The following is a 14,278-nucleotide window of genomic DNA, read 5'->3' as shown; positions in this document are numbered from 1 at the left end:
GGTGCCCTGGAATTGCCTCACCGGTCTAAACCGCGTGGTGGATGCCTGGGCTGTTGGAGGCTGCTGTCCTTGCCGAGCAGCTGTGCTGAGCTCTGCCACCTGCCTTGGCACTTGGTTCCCTCAGGGTCACAGCTCTGTCTGCAACAGGACGGGCTTGCAGCTGCCTCTGCGTGGGCCCCTGGCTGAGGGCACTGCTGCACATCTGGGCTGAAGCCCCCCAGCTGTGGCACCAGCCCAGCTCTGCCTGGCCATGAGGCAACCTGGTACCAAGTGTCCCCGAGCCCGGGGGTGCAAAGGCTTTGCTTCAGAGCAGAGACATGGCCTGGGCAAGGGAGAGCTGAGTCTTGAGCCCTCGGACTGTGCAGTGAAGTGCTGAAATGGGCTCTGCAGGGCTTACTGAAGCACTGAAGACATCCTCCCCGCCCTGCCTGCAGAACCACCAGACACACACATGCACACACGCTCTTTTAGGAGTACTTGGATCCTTTGCTGCAGTCTTCCTGGTGTCCTCTCTAGTAATGCGTTAACAAAAGTTGATACTCCTGCACAAAACTTTTTCTAGTAAGAGAATTGCCACAGCTGGAAATAAGTGTGTCCCCCCCGGTGAGGCAAGGCCCGTGAGGGATTGCCTCATCCTGCTGCCCAGCAGGTTCCCCTGCAGCCCCAGGGACAGCTGGAGGGAGCCCAGAGGGGCAGAGGAGGGAGGCAGGGAGAGCTCAAAAGCAGCCCTTGGTGGGAGGCTGCTGAGAGCTCCCTGCTGGAGAAATCTGCAGAGCCCTGGAGCCGGTAAGTGTGTGGCTGCAGGGCACTGCCTCTGCAGTTCCCAGCCGGGTCTGCAGCAGCTGGGGCCCCCCCAGCCTGTGGGACCGTGTGGGAGCCTTGTGCTGTGGAGGAGGCCAGTGTGCTGCAGAGCAGGGCTTCCCTGCTGCAGCGTGGGAGGGCCAGGGCATGTGGGCTGCCTTGTGCCAGGGCCGGCTGCAGGGCTGTGAAGGTGGCTGTGCAGGCAGGGGTGCCCAGGGCTGTCCTTGCCAGCAGGGTCCCTGCAGCCCAGGGGGCTGTGTGCTGGGGCAGGGGCTCTGCCGCCTGCCAGGGGCAGCTCTCAGCCTGCCGGGGGGCTCCCGTGCGGCTGCGGGGAGAATCTGTAGGTGGAAGGAGCAAACCCTGTCAGGGCAATGTTCTCGTGCTGTTGCGTGGGTGCTGCACTGGTCAGGGCTGCTCGCAGCTTCTGCTCATGCCCACCTCATTTCCAAGGCGACTTCTCATGAGCACACTCACGGCAGGGGTTTTCTGCTGGAGTCTCTTCTTGCCTGAATCTCTGCTTCCATTTTTATCTTGCTCATCTTGGTAGGAATGGAATCTGAACTGTGTAGGTCAGAGCAGGGGCAGAGACTCTCAGAGCATCACAGTGATGTTTATGAGGAAGGTCAGCAAGTGCCTTCCCTCTGCAGCAGCATCCAGATCAAAGCAGCATCAGCTCTCCTTTTCCCTCAGGCTCTGGGGGAGCTGTTCTTTCAGGCCTGCAGGCAGAGAGCGGCTGCAGGGCAGAGCTGGGCACACAGGGGCTGAGCTGGGCTCTGTGAGCGCTGGCAGGGAAGAGCCGTGGGGCCAGAGAAAGAGCTGCTGGCAGGGACAGCTGCAGGCGTTGAGCGTGGCTGTCCTGCATTGCTCTGGTCTGGGAGGTGCTGTGCAGGGCTTGAGAAGGGAAAGGCATTCCAGTGTGCCCATCTGTCTCTCTCCCGGCTTTGCTCAGATGATTTTGGGATAACTGACCGGCTCGGTTGGAATGGGAGTTTCAGCTGCAGGCTCAGGCACAGACCCTGTGAGTCCTCCTGTGCCAACGTGAGCACAGCAAGGAGGTGTCCCATGTTTCCTCCAATCTGTGAAGCTGTGGGGCAATGCAGTGTGTGATGCTGGGGAAGGAGCTGGCTCTCCTTTAACAATTACCATAATCAGGACCCTTGGTCACCTGCTTGGGGTGTCCACCCAAGCTGCACGCTGCTTCCAGGGCACACTGTGACCATGGGTGTCCCTGGCTAGAAAGGGGGGTGCTGAGACTTCGAGAAAGGGCGAGCCATTCTGTGCTCTGTAGTGGATCCCTCTGCTCTTCAGCAGTGTCTGCTTGCTTTTTAGGGTAACAAAGTGTCCTGGTTGTGGCTGGGATAGAGTTAATTTTCATCTAAGTGGGAAGGACTTTTGAGAACAATTTTGAAAATGCACTGATATTTTTGGTTGTTTATAGGTGATGCAACATGTTCATGCTCAGTATATAAACTTGGTGGGGTTTGCTGGGGTCTGCCAGTCGATGCTGGGGACTGGCTGGGCATCAGTCAGTGGGTGATGAGCAGCTGTATTGTGTATCACTGTCTTCCTTTCTTCCTTTCTTTTTTTCTTCCTTTCTTCCTTTCTTCCTTTCTTTCTTTCTTCATTTCTTTCTCTCTTTCTCTCTTTGCTTCTTTCCTTCCTCCTTGTTTCTTTCCTTCTTTGTTTCTTTCTTCCATTCTTCCCTCCTTCCTTCCTTCCTTCCTTCCTTTCGTTTCCTTTCGTTTCCTTTCGTTTCCTTTGGTTTCCTTTGGTTTCGTTTCGTTTCGTTTCGTTTCGTTTCGTTTCGTTTCGTTTCGTTTCGTTTCGTTTCGTTTCGTTTCCTTTCCTTTCCTTTTCCTTTCCTTTCCTTTCCTTTCCTTTCCTTTCCTTTCCTTTCCTTTCCTTTCCTTTCCTTTCCTTTCCTTTCCTTTCCTTTCCTTTCCTTTCCTTTCCTTTCCTTTCCTTTCCCTTCCCTTCCCTTCCCTTCCCTTCCCTTCTTTCTTCTTGGATTTTATTACCCCCGACTACCTCCCTCTCATTATAACTGTCATTCTCATTATTGTTATTGTAATTTCATTTTTATTCTACTGCATTTATGATTTTTTTCTCGCCTCAAACTTCAAGATTTACATTCCTTTCTGATTCCTCTCCTCATACCTATGGGTGAGGGGGGAGTAAGTGAGCATCCCTGTGGTACATAATTTCCAGCCAGGGTTAAACCAGGACACATGTCAGTGTAATTGGACTCTATCACAGAAAGCTGCAAGTGCGGGGCAGCTGAGAAGGAGCTGGAGGGACTCACCAGAGTCCTGCCTCTGCCCTCAGGCACAGACAGTGCCCTTGCCTCTCAGCACTCACTCTGCTCTCCCTGAGCACAGCACAAAGCCCTCCTGACCTGACTCTGGCCATGGCCGTTGCTCAGCACGGGCAGAGCCGATGCTGACAGGCCCTTCTGCGCTGGGAGCAGTTTGGGCTGAGCCAGTGCAAGGCCAGGACTGGCCCCTGCCCCCACGGTTCCCATGAAGCCCCTGCTGCAGAGCAGGGCTCACTGCTGGCAGCCAGCGGGCACAGCCCCTGCTCCTCACAGCACACTCGGCCAGCACTCAGCACAGCTCCAGCCACGGCTCGGAAGGGAGCTCTCCTAGGAACGGCAGAGGGGGCGACATGGGGCAGCGGGGGCGCATCTAGGAGAAACGGCTTTCACTTGGCTCAAAGAAGTCTCTCCTAAATTGTCCCTGCCTTTTGTCCTTCAACAGGTCCCTGTGTTCAGAAACAGAAGATGTCTAACAGCAGCTCCATCACCCAGTTCCTCCTCCTGGCATTGGCAGACACGCGGGAGCTGCAGCTCTTGCACTTCTGGCTCTTCCTGGGCATCTACCTGGCTGCCGTCCTGGGCAACGGACTCATCATCACCACCGTAGTGTGTGACAAACATCTCCACACCCCCATGTACTTCTTCCTCCTCAACCTGTCCCTTCTTGACCTGGGCTCCATTTCTACCATTGTCCCCAAAGCCATGGCCAATTCCCTGTGGGAAACCAGGGCCATCTCCTATGCAGGATGTGCTGCCCAAGCTTTTCTCTTTTTATTTTTCATTTCAACTGAGTATTTTCTCCTCACTGTCATGGCCTATGACCGCTACGTGGCCATCTGCCAGCCCCTGCACTACGCGACCCTGCTGGGCAGCAGAGCTTGTGTCCACATGGCAGCTGTTGTCTGGGGTAGTGATGTTCTCTATGCTGCGCTGCACACGGCCAATACTTTTTCACTGCCGCTCTGCCACGGCAATGCCCTGGGACAGTTCTTCTGTGAAATCCCACAGATCCTCAAGCTCTCCTGCTCACACACCTACCTCAGGGAAGTGGGGCTTATTGTGGTTAGTGCCTTCATAGCATTTGGCTGTTTTGTTTCCATCATGCTGTCCTACGTTCAGATCTTCAGGGCTGTGCTGAGGATCCCCTCTGAGCAGGGACGGCACAAAGCCTTTTCCACGTGCCTCCCTCACCTGGCCGTGGTCTCCCTCTTTCTCAGCACTGGCACATTTGCCTACCTGAAACCCCCCTCCGTCTCCGCCAAATCTCTGGACTTGGCGGTCTCAGTCCTGTACTCGTTGGTGCCTCCAGCACTGAACCCCCTCATCTACAGCATGAGGAACCAGGAGCTGAAGGACGCACTGAAGAAGCTGATGCAGTCAGGTGTCTCTCAGCGGCAATGAACTGACTGTGGCTCTTTACAAGGTATTTTCAAGTCACGTATAGGACATCATGTGTGTTTAACATTCCATCTATGACAATCATGGTTTTACTTCAATGTATTTCCTCACTCCACTTCCCCAAAAGCACGAACCCAGCCTCCCTGACCCAGAGGCCTTTGTACATGCGCCAGGGAGGATGGTACATATATACTCCTGTGTCACATCTCAGTAATAAAAGGTGGGTTTTTTCAATGCCTATATCTGGAGGTTGGTCTCTTCTTCCAAAGCTGAGCTCAGGAACAGGCTGCAGGAATTGCCCCCAGAAGACCATGCTGCTGGGCTTGGGTTCCCCATGGCTCAGGGGAGGAGGGCATGGGGCAACGCGTTAGGGCATGGGCCTGTGTTGAGCCTTGGCGTGTGGGGGCCCAGTGCCCATGGGAACGGTGGGTGACCAAGAGGGATGTGCCTGGGACCATCTCCCTGGGCTTTCAGGCACTGCTGCCCTGCACAGCAGCACCGCCTGCTCAGGGCCATGCCTGAGACCACATCCCTGGGCAAGAGCAGGTGTCTCTGTGGATGCCCCAGCTGGGGCAGGCTGCTGTGTCCCTGGTGCAGCAGGAGGTGCCTGGGGAGCCCCCAGGCCAGCAGCCTGGTGCTGGGGACAGGGACTGGCCCCGAGGGGCTGCCAGCAGTGGGCAAGCAGGGTCCCTGTGAGAGAGGAGCAGCAGACAGAGGGAGGCAATGGCCTCTGTGTCCTCATGCCATGGCTGGTGCCAGCCCTGGGGCTGACTGGCAGGAGGAGACCCCTCTCTGCCCACCAGCATCTCCTGTGCCCTTGTGATGGTCTATGGCCATGGGGTGAGTGCCCAGAGCTCTGCAGCCCCCTTTGGGTGGGCACTTGCATGGGGCCAGCCCCGCGTGGGCTGCTGTGTCTGCCTGGGCTGGGGAGAGGGCAGGGGAGGTGGGCAGAGCTGGGGGGGGGCTGGGCTGGGAAGGGCCAGGGAGAGGGAAACACCAGTGAGAGCTCAGCTGTGTGGGTGTGCAGGGTGGGGGCACACAGCAGGGTGTCCTGGTGCAGACCCAGGGGTCATGGTGAAGCAAGCAAGGCACCAAAGGAGCGGGACTGAGGGGCCAGATCTGTGCCGTGTTCCCTGCACACCCTCAGAAAGCTGCAGAAGGGAAATTTTCCCCACAAATTCCCAAACACTGCTCATTTCCAAGCCTGGTCATATACCCCAGCCCTCATTAGGGACCACTGCTGCATGGCCACCTCTGTCCTCCTCCGTTGCCCAGTGATACACAACTCCATCACCATTTCTAAATATAAAGGGAGCCACTTTCCTACTGACACTTGTTACACACAAGTCCCATAGCTCTTGCCACATTGGTCTCTCAGGGAAGGCCATTGTCAGACACCTCCAACAAGATCATGTTCTCATGGCATGGTGTTCTAACAAATATTGATTGAGATCCCACCAGCTGGCCTGGGTCCAGCGCTCCAGTCTTTCACTCAGAACCATTTCTCAAATAATACTCTTGCTCTCTCAGCCTCCCTTTGCCCATAATATGCTCCAGGTCCTAACCATCCTTCTGGCCTCTGCAGGACTTGCTGTGATGTGTCAGGGTCTCGCTTGTGCTGGGGAGCCCCATTGTGGGCTCAGCAGTCCTGATGTGGTCCTGTGGAGGGTTAACCTTGACCAATGGTGAGACAAACATTCAGCTGCTCATTCGCTGCACTGACTCAACAGGACAAAGGAAGAAAATAAACCAGCAATGCTCATGGGTCAAGATAAAGACAAAGAAATCTCTTAATGATTCTTTTCATGTCCAGAGATGTGTTGCCTTGGCAAAGATTAATTTATTGCCAATTAAAAAAGTGTTTGGATTGTGAGATACTATGGCAGGAGAAACAATGGGTGAGATAGTCTGGTTTATTCTGGGGGAATCAGTCTCCTTGGTGTTCACAGGACAGGTAAGCAAGGATGCCAAGAGTGCAGGGGCTTGTGGGCAAGTTCCTCAGACCAAACAGGTTGCCCACTCTGATGCTCACCTGCACCTGGGTCTCCACAAAGAGGACAAGCTGCTCAGGGATGTGAATAGCAGTGCCAGTCTTGATTGTAGTGATTATGAAATTGTGGTGTCCTTGATGCCCAGGTAAGTGGGGAAGGAGAGCAGCAGAGCACAGCCCAGGACAGGAGGGAAGGAGAACCTGGCCTGCTGAGGGCACTGGCAGGTGGGATCCCATGGGGGCAGGGACCTGAGAGCATCCCTAGGCCTTCCTGGCCCTGACCAGCCTCACCTGGGGCCTCCACCCAAAGCTTTGTCCATGGCTTCGGGGGGCCATTGAAGCCAGGCAAGAGATTCAGCCCCAGCATGATCTATGCCGTAGGTGTGCAGGTCACCTTAGAGAGGCGTGTGGGTCTCCTTAGGGTCACAACAACAGGCACAGCTTTGCCTGCCCATGGACCTTGTTGGTTCGGAATGTCAGCATCACTTCCCAGCATATTCTGAATGGGGTTTGCCAAAGATATGAAACCGTGGCCCTCCAAGTCCTGGGGACTTTCTGTTGCCTCCCTTCCTTCCTCAACTCCCTCCGAATTATACACATCTTCCTTGCTGTCAAGGCTTGTCGCTGGCCAAAAGCCCAGCAGCCACCCAGCCGCTCCCTCCCCCGCTTCCCTCCACAGTCAGGGCCCAAAAATGAACACGGTCACGGACAGGGGGTCTAACGAGGGATGAGCGTGGGGACACAATCACTTCCCGCACTCTCTTGGCAAGGCACTTCTCCGTACGCTCCAGGGCACTGCTGGCTGCCTCTGCTACCAGGTCACGGGCTGGGATTGTGTTTTGCCTTCTGTCCCCCAGCACCAGCAGGGCCTTTTCTGCACAGACACTGCCCAGCCAGGCAGGTCCCAGGCCCTGCAGCTGCAGGGTGTTAGTCCATGCGAGGGAGGTGCAGGCTCTGCCCTTGGTCCGTCCTGCATCTGTGCAGCTCCTGCCAGGGCGGCCACCCCACCTGCCAGGGTTCCCCTCCATGGCATCCCTAGGGCACAGGGATGCTCCTCTCAGTTTGGTGCCACTGACAGACACTGTGAGAGTTGCCTCCACTGGATTATCTTTACAGCTCTTAAACTGTAATCAGGAGAGTCCCCTGTGCTGCCCACACTGCCCCAGTATGTCCCAGTGGCCTCCAGGTGGGGTGTGAGCCCTTCCCCACTGCTCTCTCAGCCTGACCATCCAGCTGGTGTTTATCTCTTTCTGTTTGCACCCAGAGTGTCATGGCCTCACTTGGGCAGAACAACACTGAGGGAGACCATGGCCAGAGTTTTGTAAAGCTGAGGGAAATGACATCCACTGTGGAGCTTCTCACGCACAACTGCAGGCTGTCAGGTTGGCGAGGTAGATGGCAAATCTCATAAGCAGTCATAAGCCATCACAGTGAGAAGAAAATACTCTGCTGAAATGAAAAAGAGTATCAGTAAGTGCTGGGCAGCAAATCCTCAGTAAGAGATGGCTCTGGTCGTACAGGAAACTGAGCGTGGCTTTGGGGAGAATGGTGGGGATGGAGCCCAGGTCGAGGAGGGAGAGGTTATGAGGATGAAGCACATGGGGGTGCGGAGGAGGTGATCGCACAGTACAGTGGTGACGATGAGGCTGTTGGCCATGAGGGCAGCCAGGGAGATGCCCAGGAGAGCCAGAAGTGCAAGACCTGCAGCTCCCGCGTGTCTGCCAATGCCAGGAGGAGGAACTGGGTTAAGGGGTAGCCACTTGGCATCTGGTGCCTCCTGGCACAGAGATTGTCTGAGAGGGAAAAGAGTTAGGCAAGACTTTGCTGAGCAAAACCTAACATATTTCTCAGAGGAACCCCAATGAAAAGGCCTCTCTGCTTTCCCGAAGACCTTTAGTAGATCTCTCATGAGTTGGTTTTTGCTGAGGGTGCTCCAGGGAGTAGGAGACTCTGCTGTGGGCTCTGCAGGAGTCAGTCCTTCCCTACAGCAGTAGCGAAATAGGAACGTGGCGTGATCTAGGATTAAATACACTCAGGGCATCAAAGGGCTTCACAGCATTGCCACCCCCGTGTTCACCCAACTATGGAGCGGAGTTGAGGGGATTTTTCTCTGTGTATTTTGTTCCGGTTGCCCCACCACAGCTGAGGAGTGGTTTTGGCACTGCCATTCCTGCTGCACTGCAGGTGCCATCAGGTGGGCCCTGAGAGGCAAAGAGACAGTCCCTTTGTGCGGACTGAGGACAGCCAGTCTGTCCACCCGCCCTGGTTTCAGCTGCCCTGTGCTGGCAGCTCCTTGACCTGCAGGACTGTCACCCCCAGTGCTTCCCAGAGAAGGAACTGGACGCTGCTGAGAGCAGAGGCAGCCAGTTTCCAAGTACCGATCTGCAAACTCCTCATGCTGCCTCATCATACCTGAGAAGGATCTCCGCTCTGCCCCTGCAGCCAGGGACACAGAGGGCACATTGCAGCTGCCTGTGCACAGGTACCCAGCAGCATTCCTGGGGTGTCTTCTCCATGGGGCTCCCTGATCACACAGCGATGCCACCGGAGAGTTGTGCCCTTCTGGAGCGCAGCCTGCAGCCACCCAGCTCCTGAAGGTGGGCTGTCCTGAAGTGAGAGGTGTCTCTTTTGGACTTCTGGGAGCTTAGGTATCAGGAGGCGATTGGGAGACCTTACTGCCATAGGCTAACCTGTATGGCAAGAGCCCTCAGGCTGGTCTCTCAAAGGACAAAGCAGAAAGGGAGAGGAGTGAGAATGATGTGAGAGAACAGCCCTACAGACATCGAGGTGAGTGAAGAAGGAGGGGAGCAGCGAGACAGAGGCTTGGTGGGATCCTGCAAGCCAGTGGTCAAGTAACCGCCCGTGACAGCCACAGGGCAGCGCAGTGACAATGCACGTTTAGGTGTCTGCAGGTTCTTTGCATCAGCGTTCTAGCACAGCTGCCAGATGGGCCAGCAGCTGTGATGCTCCCCTGGATCTGAAACCCTGCATCATTCGTGTCCACCTTGGTACTAGGAGCAAAGCAATGGTGGAGTCTCATCTCCCAGGGGAGTGAGGCAGGAGAGCAGCAGAGTGCAGGCCCCAGGTCACACGCTGGCAGGCTGTGGCCTGTGCAGAAGGAGGGAACGCTCCTTCGGGTGCCCTGGAATTGCCTCACCGGTCTAAACCGCGTGGTGGATGCCTGGGCTGTTGGAGGCTGCTGTCCTTGCCGAGCAGCTGTGCTGAGCTCTGCCACCTGCCTTGGCACTTGGTTCCCTCAGGGTCACAGCTCTGTCTGCAACAGGACGGGCTGCAGCTGCCTCTGCGTGGGCCCCTGGCTGAGGGCACTGCTGCACATCTGGGCTGAAGCCCCCCAGCTGTGGCACCAGCCCAGCTCTGCCTGGCCATGAGGCAACCTGGTACCAAGTGTCCCCGAGCCCGGGAGTGCAAAGGCTTTGCTTCAGAGCAGAGACATGGCCTGGGCAAGGGAGAGCTGAGTCTTGAGCCCTCGGACTGTGCCATGAAGTGCTGAAATGGGCTCTGCAGGGCTTACTGAAGCACTGAAGACATCCTCCCTGCCCTGCCTGCAGAACCACCAGACACACACATGCACACACACTCTTTTAGGAGTACTTGGATCCTTTGCTGCAGTCTTCCTGGTGTCCTCTCTAGTAATGCGTTAACAAAAGTTGATACTCCTGCACAAAACTTTTTCTAGTAAGAGAATTGCCACTGCTGGAAATAAGTGTGTCCCCCCAGGAGAGGCAAGGCCCGTGAGGGATTGCCTCATCCTGCTGCCCAGCAGGTTCCCCTGCAGCCCCAGGGACAGCTGGAGGGAGCCCAGAGGGGCAGAGGAGGGAGGCAGGGAGAGCTCAAAAGCAGCCCTTGGTGGGAGGCTGCTGAGAGCTCCCTGCTGGAGAAATCTGCAGAGCCCTGGAGCCGGTAAGTGTGTGGCTGCAGGGCAATGCCTCTGCAGTTCCTAGCCGGGTCTGCAGCAGCTGGGGCCCCCCCAGCCTGTGGGACCGTGTGGGAGCCTTGTGCTGTGGAGGAGGCCAGTGTGCTGCAGAGCAGGGCTTCCCTGCTGCAGCGTGGGAGGGCCAGGGCATGTGGGCTGCCTTGTGCCAGGGCCGGCTGCAGGGCTGTGAAGGTGGCTGTGCAGGCAGGGGTGCCCAGGGCTGTCCTTGCCAGCAGGGTCCCTGCAGCCCAGGGGGCTGTGTGCTGGGGCAGGGGCTCTGCCGCCTGCCAGGGGCAGCTCTCAGCCTGCTGGGGGGCTCCCGTGCAGCTCTGGGGGCGTATGGACTGAGCCCTGATAGGGAAGGATCTCTCTGCTGTTGAGAGTGTGCCGCAAGGGTGAGCGCTGCTTACAAGTATAGGTTACCCTCAGAATATGTCTGGATGAGACTTTTTGTATCGAAGGTCAGCACAGGGATTGCTATGATAAATCCAGGGCTCTCCTCAATCTGTGTTTTCAGTTTTCTGTTGTTGGGGGCAGGAGAGGGAAGGCAGAAATGTTAATGGAGAGCTCGAGTTTGAAGATGTCCCTGAGACTCCCAGCTGTAACTCTGAGTGATGAGGAGGTCTGCCAGGAGCCTCCTGAAGTGCCCTCAGCCACTCCTCCGCCTATGAACAGCAGCAGCAGCACCTTTGCTGGAGCCATCAGGGTCGTTCTGAGCTGCCCTTTTCCCCCTGCGGGCAGGACCCTGTGCCCAGCCAGTGCCCTTCAGAGAGGCACGTTTGTGCGGGGCCAGTGCACAGAGGCAGAGATGTGGTCTGTGAGCACTGACAGGGAAAGACCTGGCACAGGGAGATACCTCCCACAAGGAAAGTCTCCTGACATCCAGGATATTGCAAGGACTGATAGGAAACTTCAGACAGAATTGTTGTTGAAGGGAGAATCAGAAAGCTCTCTCTGACCATGTGCAGTGCAGACCCCTTCCTCAGGCATCCCCCTGGCCTGCTCTCCCCCCAGCAAAGCCTCTGCCCTCAGGGCTGGGGGTCCCGAGGCGTGAGCCACCCCCTCTGCAGCCAGAGCTCCAGCAGAGCCGCGGTGCAGCTCTGCAGCCACGTGCCCCGGTCCCTCTGCAGAGCACAGGGGCTGAGAGCAGCTGCCCAGCAGTGTTGGTGTGTGGGAGGTGGCGAGCAGAGCTGGGCAAGGGCAACGCTGCCCTCAGTGCCTGGCTCGCTCGCCCTGGACACTCTTACCTAGACCATCAGTGCAATTTTACTTCTTTCTCTGCCGTTTTGGGTTAGTTTTATTCTCTAGCTCTTGCTTTCAGGCTCTCTGGGGATGGGTGTTTCAGCTGCAGAGTCACACTCTGACCTTGTGGGTCCTCTCCTGCAGGTGTGTCCATGGGAACAAGTGTCCCAGCTTTCCTCTCACCCGTGGGGCTGTGGGCAATGCCCTATGTGGGGCTGGGCAAGGGGCTGGTTCTCCCTGAACCTGATGCTCTTGTTAGGGCACTTGGCTACCTCCTTGAAGTTCCCTTCCAAGCAGTGCGTTGCCCTCCAGAATGGAAACCTGTCCCCTCGCACCCATTAGCGATCTGAAAGCCCCACGTAGATGCGTAGAGTTTCTGTGATGGAGAAAACACTGCTGGGGTGGGTGAAATGAGCTGTGTATCCTTTGCTGTGGGTGGGATGCTGAGTTCTGATGAAAGTCTACAACCTTTACTGGTCTGTGGTGGGTCAGACCGTTCTCAGCAGTGCCTTGTGGTATTTCAGGGTAACATGGGAGTGTGGCCACCATTCATCTCAGGAAGGTGCAGGAAGGAGTCACAGAATCGGCACAGTTAATTGCTCCAGCCAACTGCTCATAGTTAACAGCAATTCCTGATTAAGGTTTTCAGTCAAGGCCACTACACACAGCTCACAAAAATCAGATAACCACATCATATACTGTATCAGTTAGTACCATACAAAGCAGTAACTTCCAATCATGCAGTGTGAGTGTATAAGGCTCTGCCATCACTTCAAGAAGGGACATAGCAAATGTATTATGAATCCTCCCTTCCCGCACTGCTTTGCTTAACCCTTGTAACAGCCTCGTATTGCACAGGCTGCCACTCTGCAGGTTGATTTGTCTGACAAAATACTGAACATGCCCTAGCCACTCCCAAAACCCATCACTTAAGTGTTTCCCACTTGCATTCCTGCCACCAATCCCTCAGACCCCCTTTCACCCTCCCCCAAAATACAATCAATGTATCAGGAGAGACAAGGGGGTGGGGGAAAGGTCTAGCTCCTTTTCCAGATCTGTAGGACCTGGATCAAAAGGTTTATCATTGTCAATAAAATCATTGTCCGAGTTGTCCTGTTCCCGTGCTTGGTCCTGTGTTGTGAGGGTCGCTGCAGTCAGTGACAGAAGCTTTGGGGGCAGAGGAGGTGTGGACAGAATCGCCATCGCTGACGGTGTCTTGAGAAGAGCCGCGCTGTCGGTGGAATTTACAGCCTCCTCTGGTTTAGCACCGCTAGTAGAATTAGTCCACACTTGGCAAAGAGTAGTCAGAATTTGCCACCAAGGTGCTAAATGCATTCCCGACACGGAGCTCCCCTCCACGGCAGCATCATACAATTGGCTGCTGTCTGTACACACTTTCATTCTTTCAAAGTCTCTAAAGTTTCTTGGCTGCTCACCTGTCTCGATGCATACAGGTGTTATCCTCGGGGTTTAGGTTGTCCGCCTGGTCCAGACAGCAAGACGATCGTTCAGCCAAGCCGTCTCCTCCGGAACGCAGCCCTCTTCCACGAGCTGGCTTTTTTATCGACCAGTTCCGTCCTTATTCTTCCAAGGCTTCGGAACACCACCATAGGGGTCACCATTTGGGGAGACTGAGGCATGGGCTCCCGGATCTGACTAGAAGACCCTTTATGAGTCCATATACATCCCTCACAGGGGAAGACACTTGATTCCCATGTTTCCCACAGCTCATCTCTCAGTTCCAGAGGGACTTCATTTGCCGGTTCCCGCTTCCTTTCAGCAGCTCATTCAACGTTCTGTGGGACTTGCAGCCTGCCGCTCAGCCTGGCGGTTCATAAACCCATCACATCGGGGTCTCCAGTTTGCTGCAATGGATAGACGGGACGCTGTTTGATGCTAGCAAATGCCGACTTATTGTGCAGAAGCACGAGTTTATATATGTTATCAGAGGTCGCGTGCTTTAAACAGATTGGTTCCTTATGACGCGCGGAAAACGGACTCCACAATCCGTAAGATTGTAAAGTAGGTATGTTTAATCAGCGCTGGGCAGCACGGGGGTAGTCCCGCCAAAAATCGTGCGCGCCTGGTGCGAAAACTTGTGTGATTTTATAAGGCAACTCATTACATATTCATAACTATGTCGTAATACGCCTATACATATGCATTACCTATCCCCGCTTTGTATTAAAATTAGCTCTGCGAGTCATTTCCATATTTTTCTCTCAACTGAGTTTGCGCAGTGTCCCCTGGTGGTGGTCGTCAGGGGTCCTGAGGATGAAGGCAGGTGAGTCTTCCTCGTGACCGCTAGTTGCCCCCACACCTGGCGCAGGCTCAGTAACGTCCTGCTCTTTGTCCAAACCGCAGAACCGGCTTTGGCTTGTTCTTGCAAGGCTGTAATCTTTCTTTGGACTTATATGGTCATAAAGCTGGACTTACATGGTCATGAAGCCCTTTACTCCCGTACACCTTGTCACAGCACCCAAGCAAACCGTGTAAGATTTGGCAAACAGCTAAACAGACTATCATAGTCATTAAACTTTACAACTTTACCCTAAACAGCTAAGCAGACTATCATAATCGTTAAACTTTACAACTTTTA

The 14,278-nt window shown here is 55.2% G+C and overlaps 1 protein-coding gene across 1 annotated transcript; it reads left to right on the top strand.

Moving 5' to 3' along the window:
* Positions 1-3,580: 3,580 nt before the first annotated feature.
* Positions 3,581-13,573, top strand: LOC129783396 (olfactory receptor 14C36-like). Its single transcript, XM_055793371.1, has 2 exons — positions 3,581-4,488; positions 13,375-13,573. Exons 1-2 carry the CDS (start codon positions 3,581-3,583, stop codon positions 13,571-13,573), a joined length of 1,107 nt encoding a protein of 368 aa, XP_055649346.1.
* Positions 13,574-14,278: the final 705 nt, after the last annotated feature.

Source organism: Falco peregrinus, unplaced genomic scaffold (assembly GCF_023634155.1).
Source record: "Falco peregrinus isolate bFalPer1 unplaced genomic scaffold, bFalPer1.pri scaffold_40, whole genome shotgun sequence".
NCBI classification, from domain to species: domain Eukaryota; kingdom Metazoa; phylum Chordata; class Aves; order Falconiformes; family Falconidae; genus Falco; species Falco peregrinus.
Note: the sequence above shows the minus strand (reverse complement) of the source record. Positions and strands in the feature narration are given on the sequence as shown.

What these genes read in the sequence shown, in the direction of transcription:
- LOC129783396 (XM_055793371.1), top strand. Translation starts at nt 3,581, where the DNA reads ATGTCTAACAGCAGCTCCATCACCCAGTTCCTCCTCCTGGCATTGGCA. An exon ending in GACGCACTGAAGAAGCTGAT is followed by an intron (nt 4,489 to 13,374) that starts GCAGTCAGGTGT and finishes CATCCCTCACAG; the next exon opens with GGGAAGACACTTGATTCCCA.